Source organism: Gallinula chloropus, assembly GCF_964237585.1.
Source record: "Gallinula chloropus genome assembly, chromosome: 4".
In the NCBI taxonomy this organism is placed as follows: domain Eukaryota; kingdom Metazoa; phylum Chordata; class Aves; order Gruiformes; family Rallidae; genus Gallinula; species Gallinula chloropus.
The window spans coordinates 67,179,206-67,192,634 of NC_140088.1; the positions used below are offsets into that span (position 1 = coordinate 67,179,206).

At 41.4% G+C, this 13,429-nt stretch overlaps 1 protein-coding gene across 2 annotated transcripts in view; it reads left to right on the top strand.

The window, feature by feature from the left end:
• Positions 1 to 13,429, top strand: part of GRID2 (glutamate ionotropic receptor delta type subunit 2) — a gene marked incomplete at both ends in the record, with an annotated part of 718,543 nt that overhangs the window by 647,395 nt on the left and 57,719 nt on the right. For both annotated transcript variants that reach the window (XM_084263639.1, XM_084263640.1), the window contains one exon: positions 3,142 to 3,308. In XM_084263639.1, coding sequence (XP_084119765.1) covers positions 3,142 to 3,308 — 167 coding nt within the window. The remainder of the gene's footprint in view (positions 1 to 3,141; positions 3,309 to 13,429) is intronic.

Genomic DNA, 13,429 nt, shown 5'->3' on the forward strand with positions numbered 1-13,429 from the left:
CTATTCTACACTCTAGCAAAATTTTATTCTTAGCAATTTAGGCTCAAACCAGTCCTAAGCTGTATGAAAGATCCATGGGCAGACGGTTTAGACTAGGGAATGCTAAAAGAGGAATCATGTGCCTCCTGAGCTGCCAGATGATGGATTCTGTCTTTGCGAGCAGGTGTTTTTTCTCATATATAAAAAATAAGAATTGGACACAGTTCAGAAGTAGTGTCACTGCTAATGGGAGGACTCAACTGACAGATTTGCAAGGAAAGATTAAAGAAAACTATATCCAGCTCAGCTAAATAGCAAAAAAGTTCATCAACGACTGAAAGGTGTCAGTCAGTCATGAAGTGATAGTATTTATAAATGTGAAAGGAAAAATAACTAGGAATGAGATAAGAAAGAAAGAAAAAAAGTAATAAAAATAAATGCATTGGATAGCAATGAAAATTGTTAGACTGAGGAGTAGTTCCATAAAGAGTGTGATTGCATGACAATTGCACCTGAGGTTTGCTCCATGGATTCAAATTCCCAAGATTTGTAAATGGATAGGTTAAAAATGCTAAAAAAGGATATATTTTATTGCATGAAGCAATCACATTTTGAAGGTAGATGGCTGGGATGATCCCTTCTGGCTTTTCAATCTCTTTCCTAACCTATGTGCTTTAAGTGAGGCTCACTGTGATCTTATCTATGAAAAGTAATATCTTTGTGGGAACCTGAACTGTGATATTATCAGGTGTGCTCTAAGGATCTTCTATATACCACTTCATCACAGATATTATTGACAGTAAGTGCTTTTACTACTTTTATATATTCTCACTGTGAGTTGTTTTACAGCAAGGCAGCCAAATCAAGAGAATTTTCCTGACCAGCTGAGCAGCTCATAAGTCTCTTGACAAGCACTTAGGTGAATTCAGTGCACTAGGATGTTAAAAAGGCGGGTTAGGACAAAAGCAGGTGTCAAAACATAACCCCCTGCTCTTGCTATCACCTCAAAGGTTATCTCCCCCATGTAAAATTGCTTGTCTTTTGAACTCCGCTTTTCCTTAATTCCTTTGTATGGGAAGTCCACCTGATCCTTTTTGGGATTCATTTCCCTCCTTCTGATCTTCTGCTTTTGTCTCTTATTTCCTTCCCTTGCTGTCTGCACATCATGATTCTTTTTCAGGCTGAGTCATTATCCTTTTTAAATGCTCCTAGGAAGGTCTTTTTTCGCAGTCATGCTGATTGTTTCTTAGCCAAGTGGTGCCTGTAGGAAGATCAGAAGAGCCCGAGCTAGGAAGAGCTCTGTGATTTGCAGTGCCTGTAGGACAAGCATACAAGTTGTACTGTTTGTTAACAGTGAGTTCACTTCTATCCCTTATTCCCTGGCCATTTAGGTAGACCTAAACCTCCACTGGGAGGCAAAAAAAATCTTTCTTGACCCTTTTCAGACCCTGAAAATTAAACCCAACCCAGTCCTGCATTTCTGCGTGTGTATTTTGAAAAGAATTTTCTTTGTCCTGCCAGTTGTGCGGAGTCCGCAGATAATAGGGCTCCCTTCCGGCTCCAAAATCTGCACAAATCCTCCCCGTACCATGCCTACAAATGGAAATAGGAAATATTCCCTTTCTGGGCCTGCAGTGTCTAATTCAGATTGATTATGCATGAAAAAGAATGTGTCCCCAATGCAATCGTTCCTTGTGCACTACATCTTGTGAGCAAGCAGCCGGTGTGGCTTGCTTCAGTAACTTTTACATGTAAACAGTCTTTAAAAACATAATCTACGTTGTCAAAACCTAATCTAAATGATGTACTGACATTGCTTATTTTGATATGCTGGCTTGGTTTTGTATTCTCTCCGGATTGCCTGGCCCCAGATGGCCTTTTTGTGTTTTGTTTACTTTTCACTTAGCTGTCACATATTTATTCCCATTAGATGTACAAAGTCAATGGGTTCAGCCTAGTTTTACAGCTTAGTTGGTTAATATGGCATAGGGAAAGCGCTGAGTGAAGCCAAGCAGAGGGTCAGGGAAAAAAAAGCAATGTGATTCTTCAGGCCTGACATAGAGACCAACGAAACAGAAAATTGGTAAAAGATCTGGTAGAGCAGCTAGAGATTTTTTTTTTTCCAGAAAAACATGATTTGACTGGAAAGCAGAAGTTCACTGAAATAGGGAATGATTTGTTTAGACCGAATTTCTGTTTTTAAAAGCTTGCTTCTGAGTAAGTGCTGAAATTTTGTGTGCAATCCATATATGCAAATGACAAGAAAAATCTTGATTTGTTTCAAATGTGGATGTATAGTAAAATGTTACTTTAAAAGCTTTTCAGTGTAATGAGCTCTTGTGGGTTTATTGTAATCAGTTCAAATGGCTCACATGTTCTTGCTAGACATAAGCCTTTGAAGACATAATAGGCTGCCCAGAGGGTATTGGAATCTCCTCCTCTGGGGTTATTCAAGACCCATCTGGACACCTACCTGTGCAATATGTCCTAGGGAACCTGCTTTGGCAGGAGGGTTAGACCCAATGATCTCTTGAGGTCCCTTCCAACCCCTGTGATTCTGTGATCCTGTGACATGTGAAAACCCATCATGCTGAGAAAAATAATCCCAAAAAGTCTAATTGGTGTGATCTTGCTCACAATCATGCAAAGAGCCCAAAAGCCAAATGGATGTTCATGACATCTACAGCAAACTGAAGCATGACTGAAACATGGGCTGTCTTTAACAGTGGTCTTCCATCTGGATAGTCATGCCTACCCTCTCACGCCTCTGACAGTGTGAATACCTCCCTTCCCTTAAAATGGTTGTGTTTACAGATCAAAGGAAAAACTTAGTGGGGAAATTGTGGTGGAAATTAATATTGATGGAGGAAGTCTGATGTGTCCTTTGTTCCCTGAAGAGGGACAGTACAGGCTTCCTGCCCGATGCTATTCCAGGGACAACACGTTGCTCGCAGATCACGTTTCTTCCAGTTCTGCTGAGGTGCTCAGCACAGGCACCACATGGCACCAGTCACAGTGCATATTTTGTGCTGACAGTCACTGGCTCCCAAGTTTCACTGTCTTTAAGGAGCAGACTGTGCTGAAACTGCGATGATTTAGGTACACTGACCTCCTTTTGGACTTGATAGTCCATGGTCTGAGCTCTTCCTCTCTCTACTGCAGGTGAAATACGGGAACTACGCCTTTGTATGGGACGCAGCAGTACTGGAGTACGTGGCCATCAATGACGCAGACTGCTCTTTTTACACGGTTGGGAACACGGTTGCGGACAGAGGATATGGGATTGCCCTGCAGCATGGCAGCCCCTACCGAGACGTTTTCTCACAAAGGTAAGGGTTTGGAGAAGTAGACATGGGTCCTAAGGGAAGGGTCTTTCTCAGCTCTGGACGGGAAAACATCCTGTGCTTGCAGTGCCCTTAATTTCGAATATAGGCATTTATTTCCTCTGAGGCAGGATTATTGTCAGGATTATTCACTTTTGTTGAAACTCCATTAAAAATACTTCATGTTCCTCTTATTTGAATTGTTCTTGTTTCTTTTAGAAAACATTAACGAGATAGGCTTAACTTCATTAGCAGGAAAATAGGGAGAGAGTTGATTCATTAGTTACAGAGGGACAGGATAACACAGCCCTTTGTGTTACAGAAGCCTTTTCTTAAAGAGAAAAAAAGTAGACTTGGAGACTGGTGGGAAAACTGAAGGAGATGAACAAGAACATTTCATGTTTCAGTGAAAGGACCCCTACTAGTACCCAAAAGCTTATCCCAGTACTAGTTGACCTTTTAGGCTACAAAAGTGAGATATCTCGAGATGCTTCTGGAACTGTGTTTCTACTGGGATCAGAAATACTGGATTAATTCTGTGCATTGTGCCTTTGCAGTATTTGTGCTTTACTCTAGTGCTGATTCCTAAATCAGGATGTGTGTGAAATGTAAAAAACAACCAAACATTTAAGAAATACAATATCTGCAGTTTGGCTTTTGGGAGATGTGGGCTAATCTCATGATCAATCCTTTTTCTTTCTGAACCTATACTCTCAACCTACTTTCTAATGGTTTGTGTTAGATACATGCAACAAAATTTTACAGTTGTTGTAATGGAATTTCTTTTGTGTGGTTGCTACAATGAAAATGAACCATTATGTCATATGAATATGTTTCATTCAGGCTATTGCATTTGCCTTCAGTCCATAGAAGGGGGGGGGGGGGGGGGGGGGAAGTAGTAATATGCAGATTCAGAAGAATCTTTGTCTGCACATGCATACTGCATGAACAGAGACAGCTTGAATTATTTTAATCTGCTGTATGTTGGGAGTGATTTGGCTAAATTTTGCACTGAAAAAAACAAAAATGTAATACAAAATTTCATAGAATCAACAAAAAATGCAATTTCAATGAAACTTCTATTTAATTTATGTATTACAATTAGCATTATAGGCAATTATTTACTGAATACTTTAATAGTCAAGGCTGGGTCTGCTAAAAAAACCTGCTGTAATGTTCAGGGCCTCCATGCAAAACAAAGGATTGAAATTTGTGCCTTTAATGTTTCTAAGAAATGCTTCCAGCTTGAGTATAAAAATTTGAAGACATAGGGGCATTTCATACCCTGTGTCATTCTTACTCAATACAGTGAACCTGTTCGGCGCCGCTCATGCCCACACAGCTGAGCATTCTTTGTCCCCACCGCCACTGCTCTCCAAGTCAAGGTGGATGTATCCAAACTACTCCTTAGGGACTGTTTCTGACACTGTTTGTACACTTGTTATAGTTCTCAGCACATGGGGAAATGGTCATGGCTGGTTCTGGTAAGTTATTACCATCTTCATCGCGGAATTCAGTACCTGGAGAGGCCAGGTTACATCTTCTGATACACAGCCTTTAGCGACTTCTGGATCATTGGTCTGCGCAGGCCTGACATTTCCAAGTACAATTCTATTTTGTAACAAAATTTCAGCATTTCAGTGTATTATTATGTCTTGAAGGTGTAGGAAAGCAGAAAGAAGCATAAAATTTTGCACATATATAGCTCTTTTTATCTGAAGATCTTTGAAGCAATATTTAAATATTAGCATTGCTCAGTGGAAAGTAAATGTCATTTCCAGTTAATGCTTAGGGAATTCAGAGCATAAGAAGACTTAAATGAATTCCCAAGGTCAGATGTTTTTCCCTGGAGGAATCAAGGATTACAGAAACTCCGATTTCCTCATTTTCCATTTCCTGCTATAGTTGTCAGGGTGCGGGTGGAAAGAGAAAGGGATTTTTGGTGAGATATTGGGCCACAGAAGGGTCTGGATGGGTATGCAAAGCTTAGCACTGATAAGAAAGTAACACATTATGTTATCAAGACAAACGGTTAACAGAGAAAGCAGAATTTGCTTGGAGAGATGCTACCTACTGGAGAATTCAGAGAGCCTGAGTTATACATTCTGAAAATGTGTGTGCTGCTCCTTAAATTTTTATTTCTGTATTATGAAAGCATATTATATTGCACTTCTAATTATGTCCATAAATATAAATTTACAGTTTGAAGCTTTGAAACACCGTATAGGAAACAAACACATGAAAGGGAAATCATGCTCACAAGGCATGCTTACAAGCTTTTGTTCTAAAAACATTTCAGTGCAGTTCCTTATGATTACTTCCATGTGGTTTCCACAGATCATCCTTACTTTTCTTCCTAATGAAAAAGCTGAACAACCTTCAGCTGCTGCCACCTGCATGCTAAATAGAGAGGGAAGTAGATTTCACTGGATAGGATTAGCAAATGTTCACATGAATATTTCACATTCTTTAATGCAGTAGGGTACCAGTTTGAAATATATTGGCATTTCTTGATCTTTTCCAAAATAAATACATTTATGTGAAAATACAGGGCTTCTATTTTATGAAATTCATATAAACCCGTAAGCTGCACAGAGCTAAATCCCTAGGGTGCAGCTGTAAAAGGTCTGGCGAGCTTACGGGAGATTTTGGTCTCAGTGCAGGAAGCACAAGCATGAGTTTAAGGCTTTCCATTACATTTTCTTAACATTCAGGCCATTCCCAGAGAAAAAGGAAAAGACGTAAAGAGGTGTAAACACCCACCCCTCTTCTCCAAAGTTGTGGGGCATGAGTTGCAGTCAGGATAGCACCGTGGTAAAGTTTAGGCAATTGGGATTTCCAGAAACTCTCTGTTTGGAATGTCTGCTGGTGCTGTTCACCAGAGGATTAACACACACAAAATACTGTGTGGGCTTTGGGGACTGAAACGATATTCATTTGCTCTGTGAAGTACTCCAGTCTCTATGGGAATTTACCCCCCAGTTAGGTTACCTAAGAAAGGCATTAAACCTGCTCTCAGTTTGAAAAGCTGTGCCACCATCAAAGCACATCCAGGGCCTTGCAAAAATTAAATTCCCCCATGTCATCTCCTCCTGTGACTGATTGCAACAGTGTGTCCCTTTGTACCACCATCAGTTTGAAACCAAGCTGGAAAACATGGAAAACATGGAAACATTGAGAGAACCACGGCCACAGTGATGGTCCTGCTGGCCGGGTACCTGCATTCGGGATGTGTGGGACCAGCAGCTGCTGTCCAGTCCCCACCACACTGAAGGGGCACACAGGCTTCAGTGCTGGTGCTGCCAGCTGCCCTGCTTCCAGCTGCAAACTGCTGCTACCAGCTAGTGCCCATGTGTGTGCGTGTGATGCTGTCCTACCAGTACGAAATAAGCTTCCACTTAGCAAGGAACCAGAAAGTGGAACCGCTTATGTTAGGCTACAGCTAATTTAACACAAAATGTTCAGTATATACTTGATCTTAAATTGATGCAATTAAGCAAGTATCATGTGGGAATGTGCTATCTTTGAGGTACGTGTGCTTGCATTGGTTCTTATTGTGCTTATAATTTTACAAGTGCAAGGTGACACATACACCCTTTAGAGAGAAGTGAGTGTTCCCATATATTTGAACCAATGCAATTTAAAATCACAATTACTCTTACAAATGCAAGCGTGGGTATAGTGACACATTAGTAGAGAGTGTAGCAAAATACACGTCGCTTAGAAACTCCATAGACATTTGCTGGGATTTTAAAACATTGATTCCAATCACCACACACAGAAGATGAAACCCCAATCAGAGTTATTCTTTCCAGGCTCAAGGAAATCTAACATTTTGGAGATGATCAAAATGTTTTTGATGAGAAAAGTTATACTTTTCAAAGTTCAATAACAATATGCCTCCAAAAAAGCATTCTTTTGTGCAGGTACAGTTTAGTGAAGGAGAAGGGTAACCAACTGGCAGCACACTAAAGAAACTGGTCTTTGAGACTTTTCTTTTTCACACGCAGGAAACCTCTTCTAAGCCAAAGCAAAGCCATGAGCAGCGGTGAATGGTCCATTGGCAGAATGAGATTGGCTTTTTGCTGTCTTATGATGGCAGAATGGCCAGCTGGGGCTCCATGCAGCGCTCTGCTGACTGCTCTGTCTGAAGCACTTGTTCTTTCAATTCCATCCTGAAAATAGGTGTGTGGCAATAGCACAAATAATATAGAAAATAATCTGGGTAAGATTTGAATGATGGACCTGTCATAGCATCCTGAAGACTTCACTTGTGTTGCAGATCTTAACAAACATGTCTGGTCATACCATTAAGCAGCCAGTTGATGTGTTCAGGTAGATTGCTGTCCCCTTTTTCTTTCCAACAAAGCTTTAACCTTCTGAGTGCCAGCAGCCTCCAGACAATGTGTCAGTGTTCTCTATATATTTTTTTCCTTTCAAGGTAATGGCAGAGGCTTTAATAACAGGAACTGCCCAGTTTCCTGGGAGAGTTTGAAGAGGATGTGCCTTTTGGTCCATGAGGAACAATGTGCTGACACTAAATTTGACACCGGTTAAGAAATCTTTTCAGCCCTAAACTTAAAATTCCCATTGCACCCCTGGGAGGTATAAATATAATTGCAAGCTCTTTTCAGAGTATTTCATAGGATGTCTGTGTTTCCTGCAGTGCAGCAGCAATGGCTCAGCACTGCACTGGTGGCTGGCTTTTCATGGAGGTCAAGGAGGGGGTGGCAGCAAAGCGCTTGGATCCTGCTCACGTCCCCACTTCCTCAGCTGTCTAACTCTGTTCTTGGCACTGTAGTCCTGGCCATGCAGCACGTCAGAGGCAGAGGGAGAGAAAACACTAACTTCATACTCAACAGAGACCAGCAGCCAGCTTTTCACTTAAGTAACTAGAAGGTGTCAACACCTAGTGCCGCTGAAAAATCAAGCTGCGGGTTCTTTGCGTTCCTCATATCCCAAGAGCATCCATGTACATTTAGCACCACACATTTAATTTTTATTTAAAAGGAAACAATAACATTAGAAAAAAATAGTCCAGAGGGACTCTTGTTTGTTGTTCATCAGCTGTACTTCCCCAAAAGGCACTCACCCTGGCCAAGCACAAGCTTACGGACACTTCAAGTCGTCTGTGTGGCAAAAGAAGCAGCAGTTGCATACCTCCTGGTGACCATCTGTGAGAGGTAGGGTATGCAATGGCATAACATATGGAAGTAGAGCTACCATATAGCTTCTACAGAAACCTCAGATTGAATTTGGCATGAATCATGAAAGGTCGCCAAGAATTTGTTTTGCTGCTTAGAGAAGCCCATCACTTCTTTCTGTCCTGGGGGAAAAATTAATGGAGACTTATAACAATTTCCTCATGGCAGGACTAAAGACACCTCACTCACAGCAAGTCTTGCACTTTCAAATATCCAAAATTTTGGAGACAGAGAACCACTGTGTAGTGCTTCAGACTCCCCCTTAGTAAATCCTTAGCAAAATGCTTTAAATAAATGGTATGGATTTTCTCTTGTCCACATTTTAATCTCATCAGCAAAAGCCTGAGTTTTTGAAAGTTCCTGCCCTGAGTCATAAATATGTGTTCTTCTTGTCTCCTCACTATTAATTCTTTCTCCTTAGATTTTCATTTGGTGTCTTGGAGGTCATTGATGTCCAAAGACTCCAGGATAATTACTTCCTTCCTAACTGCTTTGATACCTTGACTTCTTTTTCTGAGTCCTCAGGACTATGTACCCCTTCCTTTGAGAAGAGCCTGCCCTCCTTTTTTTTTTTTTCTTTTCTTTTTTTTTCTTTTGGGTGTGGGGGGGAGGGGGTTGTTTTATTTTGGTTTTTCTTTAGGAAAACCCAAGAAAGTGTCCCTTGATCTCCAATTTATCTTTTACTGGCTATAGGGAAAATAAGAGGCTTGTGTTACATCCTTACCCAGCAGAGGACTAACAATACTGATCTAATTGTATTTTTCATTATTAAATATAGTCATCATCTTCAAAACAGTGGATGCCTTCATAGAAGCTCAGCTCTGCTGTGCCTCAACTATTTCCTTAGAATTGAAATACTATTATGAACTTGTATATATATCATTCTGAAAAACAACACAGAGCAGCTAGTGAAATCTCCACCCAAATGTTTTGTTCTCATTATTCCAGAAAATATAAAACTCTGTAAATTAGGAGCATTATTGGATTTGAAGCAAAATCCTGAATTTAAGTAAGAAAATGTAATTCTTACTGCCTGCCCTTAGATCATATCACACGTTCATGTAACTAAAATTGCATTAGTGAGAAGAAAAAGAATCAAAACTAATTCCAGATTTATGAGCAATCCGACATGAGAATCCAGTTTTAATTGATTCAGGTATAGCCACTCAGTAAAAGCCTTAACTTCAGAGTAGCACATAACAGCAAGATAGTTCCTCTGGTAACCAGGGTACTAAATAAAAAACCCCACAGTAACACACTAACGTAACATTTCTTGACCGTCCAAAATAAAGAGTCAGTCCTTATTTTTGCTGTCTACATTAAACTCACAGGAGTGAAACTGTGAATTGCACGAGGCCCTTGGTCTCAAAACTCATCCACCTTCCTTCTCCCTGACCCAAGTCCTCCAAGATAAACTGCAGTTGGCCTTCGTGCTGGGAAACTCACCTCGCAGAGGTGCCGCTCAGGCAGCCACCTGCCCCGGCAGAGCTGCAGGGTGGTCTCGTTCTGCACGGCTCACTCCTGGGCCACCAAAGCCAAGCCAAAGACCTGTAACTTCAAATGGATTAGAAGAAAAAACTTAGCTTCCTTCTGACTTTAAAAATCAACATCCATTACTTCATATAAAGCCCTAGCAGAAAGCGTTTCCTCACCACTATTCTCTCTTCTTTCTTCTTCCACGCCCACAAGCATTTGATCGAAGCTTACAGCGCGCTGTAATCCTGTATGAGCCCACTGCTGATAGCTTTCCCTGCAGACCAGAGGATCTGGCGTTGTCCCTTTGCATCCTACTCCACTAACTGCCTAATGCAGAGCTGCAGGTTTTAAAGATTCCTGCACTGTCATCAGGAGTGTTTCCTGGCTTTATTATCTGCTCGCTTGCTGGTGGGGGCTGGTGGCTGTAGGACTGCAGAGAAGCTGTGGCTGCAAGAGCAGGAAAAATGGTTTTATTGATGGATGGTGATGTGGATCTGGTACTTGCAGGTCTCACAGTAAATTCATGATTTGAAGTTAAAAGAGATGGGGATGCCTACAGAAATGCAGACTTTAGCAACTTTTTATTCTGCTGATTTAGTATTAACTCACAGGGTGGGTTAAAAGATTCTGGAGAAGGTCTGAAGTTTATAACGTTCACGTAATGGAAAATTAATTAATGAAAACATATAAAGGCAATGAGCAGATTAGTGGGCTTTTTAAATATACCATAATGTTAATTGATGGGGTGAGCAGAGCTATGATGAAGCACAAGAAAAAAATCATAAAGGAAAGGCATTAAATTTTCTTGCATCCATACAGCACAGAGCTTTGAGCAGCAGACAGCTGCCACCTTCATCACAGCAAGGCACCTCTGCATCCAAACGATGCTGTGGGGAAGGAGTTGCTGCACCCTGGGAAGGAGGTGGCATGAAAAAGACAGCTTTGTGCCTTCTCTTTGTCCTTATCAATGCCCCCTTTCAGAAAGGGCACTCTATTCAAAGTTTCAGAAAGGCAACGCAGGTAAGCTGTTTATGCACGTTAATTCCTTATCATTACCTGTGAACCACCCCAAAGAAAATGGTGTTAAATGTGTTAAATTGCCAGTAGATATCACTTTGCAAGTTATTTCTTCCTACTTCCAGTCTACTGCTACAGCTTCAGGCACCTCAGACTTGGCTTGCACACTGAGCGGGTATTGCCCAGCGACACGTGTGCAGCACAGTCAGTGGAAGCAATGCTGCTCATCCAACTATATGGAAGCAACATTTATGGTAAGCTGAGGTGTTCATGCGTTTTAAAGTTTTATAGAGTAAGTGCATGTCTGCAGAATTTGAAACTGCTTGGCTATAAATTCGATGACAGCCAAAAGAAGTCTCAGCGAGTGGTTTCCCTCCAAGAGCTTGCCTTTTTATTAATTCCTAAAGAAGATATGAGGTTAACAGTTAATGCTCACTTTCCTATAGCACATTTTTTTGTTTTCTGGCTACCTTATCTTACCCTACAAAGGTATGCATCAGTCTTGAGAGGAATAGATTTAAACACTACTCCAGCTCCATTGGGCAGCAACATTGCCTTTAAAGTGGGGTGTAAAATGAGGACAAAGTTTTCCCCAGAAATAGGAATGATCCAGTTGTGCAGCTGTCTTGATGACAGAACCATAATAACCACAAATAAGGGTTTAGCTTGCCAGCCTCATACCAGCACTATCTCCCAAAGGTTCCTGACCCTTGACCAAAGTTGCTCAAAATACTGGTCAATCTATTTCAGTTAAAAGGAGCAAGAATAGCAAAACAGGAGAGAACAATAGATCTTTCCTAACCTATTTTGTTGGCTCAGAAGGTAATTAACCTTTAGCTGGAGCATAAAGCCAGCTTTCAGCTGGTCCTGTTTACCAGATAAAAATGAAAGGCTTTTGCCTGAAAACAAAGGTTGTTTTCAAAACTGAAATATGCTCTGGCAAATAGTGAAATTGATGGTATGACAACTGGAGGAATTTTATCCATATCTGAGCTAAGAATTTTGCTTCTGCCCATGGAAGTGCTGCAATAAGAGCTACCTCATCCTGCCATAAAATATCTCCTGATTGTCACCCATCCTTGAATCATCTGTAGGTGAAGGAAAGAGCTAGCCTTGCTTGATGATTTCAGTTCAGAGGTAGAGAGAGGAAAAAAGGTGCGTGTGGAAAGTCTCCAGAACATAGAGCCAAGGAAGAGTGGTAGCAGGATTTGTAGCAGAGATGTTTTCCCTTGCCGAAATGGGGTGTGAGGATGAAGAAACCTGACTGTAGGGACAGGGGAATTGAGAGCAGAGACACTGAGGAGGGGGAGGAGCTGGGTGCTTGTGAATGACTGTGGGAGGGGTGAATGAATGGAGCTTTCCTTATTGCTGAGGTCCATGTAGGGAGATTAGCAAAGTGAGGAACCTCAGGAAAATACCTGGAGAAGCTTTCCTGCTGTGTCTCAGAGAAAGCCTGTTGGGTAGGCTGCTCCCTGGAGTAATCGGGTGGAAACTAGGAGGAGGAGTCAGGCAGCATCCCCAGTGGGATCACCTGTGTATCTGGCATATATATAGCACAGTGGTTAGGGAGGATTAAATTAGTTGGAAAGTGAAGATGAGGTGGGGAAATCTTTACTCTCCAAATGTATGAGGCATTTCCCTAGCAGCCTTGTGGAAAATTTGGTCTTGGGGATTGAGGTATTGCAAGATCTTAAGGACCTCTGTCCAAATCTCAAAGACTTGGTGGTGGCAAGGATACCAAGGTAGTAAGCTGGGGAGAGGCTTGTGCAAAGATTGTTGTCTGGTGTAGTGTAAATAGTGTAAACATTGTGTAAACGGTAAGTGGCTTTGGAAAACTTCTGTGCTGTGTGCTTTAGTTACCACATAACCCAGCTGGGCTGCACAGTGTACTAGAGACCCCAAAGGTCTGCATGACAGCAGGTATGTTTAACTAAGTTATGCCAGTCTGATCCAAATTTCCCTTGAAATATTTCACAGATTTAGTTCCCAGCATTGCCTGGTTCGGAACAGGCTCACAAATAACCACACCTCAGCTCTGTAGTTTCTCCTGCACAGTCAAAACAGAGGTATTTGCTAGTGTGAACTGGTTGGATATACTGGATATACTGGGGACTTGTCTTTGCACAGTGTGTTTTATATGCTGCTTTAGGGGCAATTGGGTTAGACTAGCCCAAAATAAACGAGGGCCCCAGTCCCAGTTGTCATAACTTTAATGACTTTTCTAAAAACCAAGTGCCTTTCCAGACCCCAGCGTTGTACTTAAACATGTCTCAATTCTGCTTTATGACTAAGGCCAAGTAGAAAAAAAGGATGATATGGTCAAGGAAACCCTGTGCTTGCCACTTTATTCATAAAACACTTCTGCAAAGTGCATTTAATAATTTGCCATTGTAACCACCAGCACGTAGAGCTTTCAGTGCAGAGCTCTGA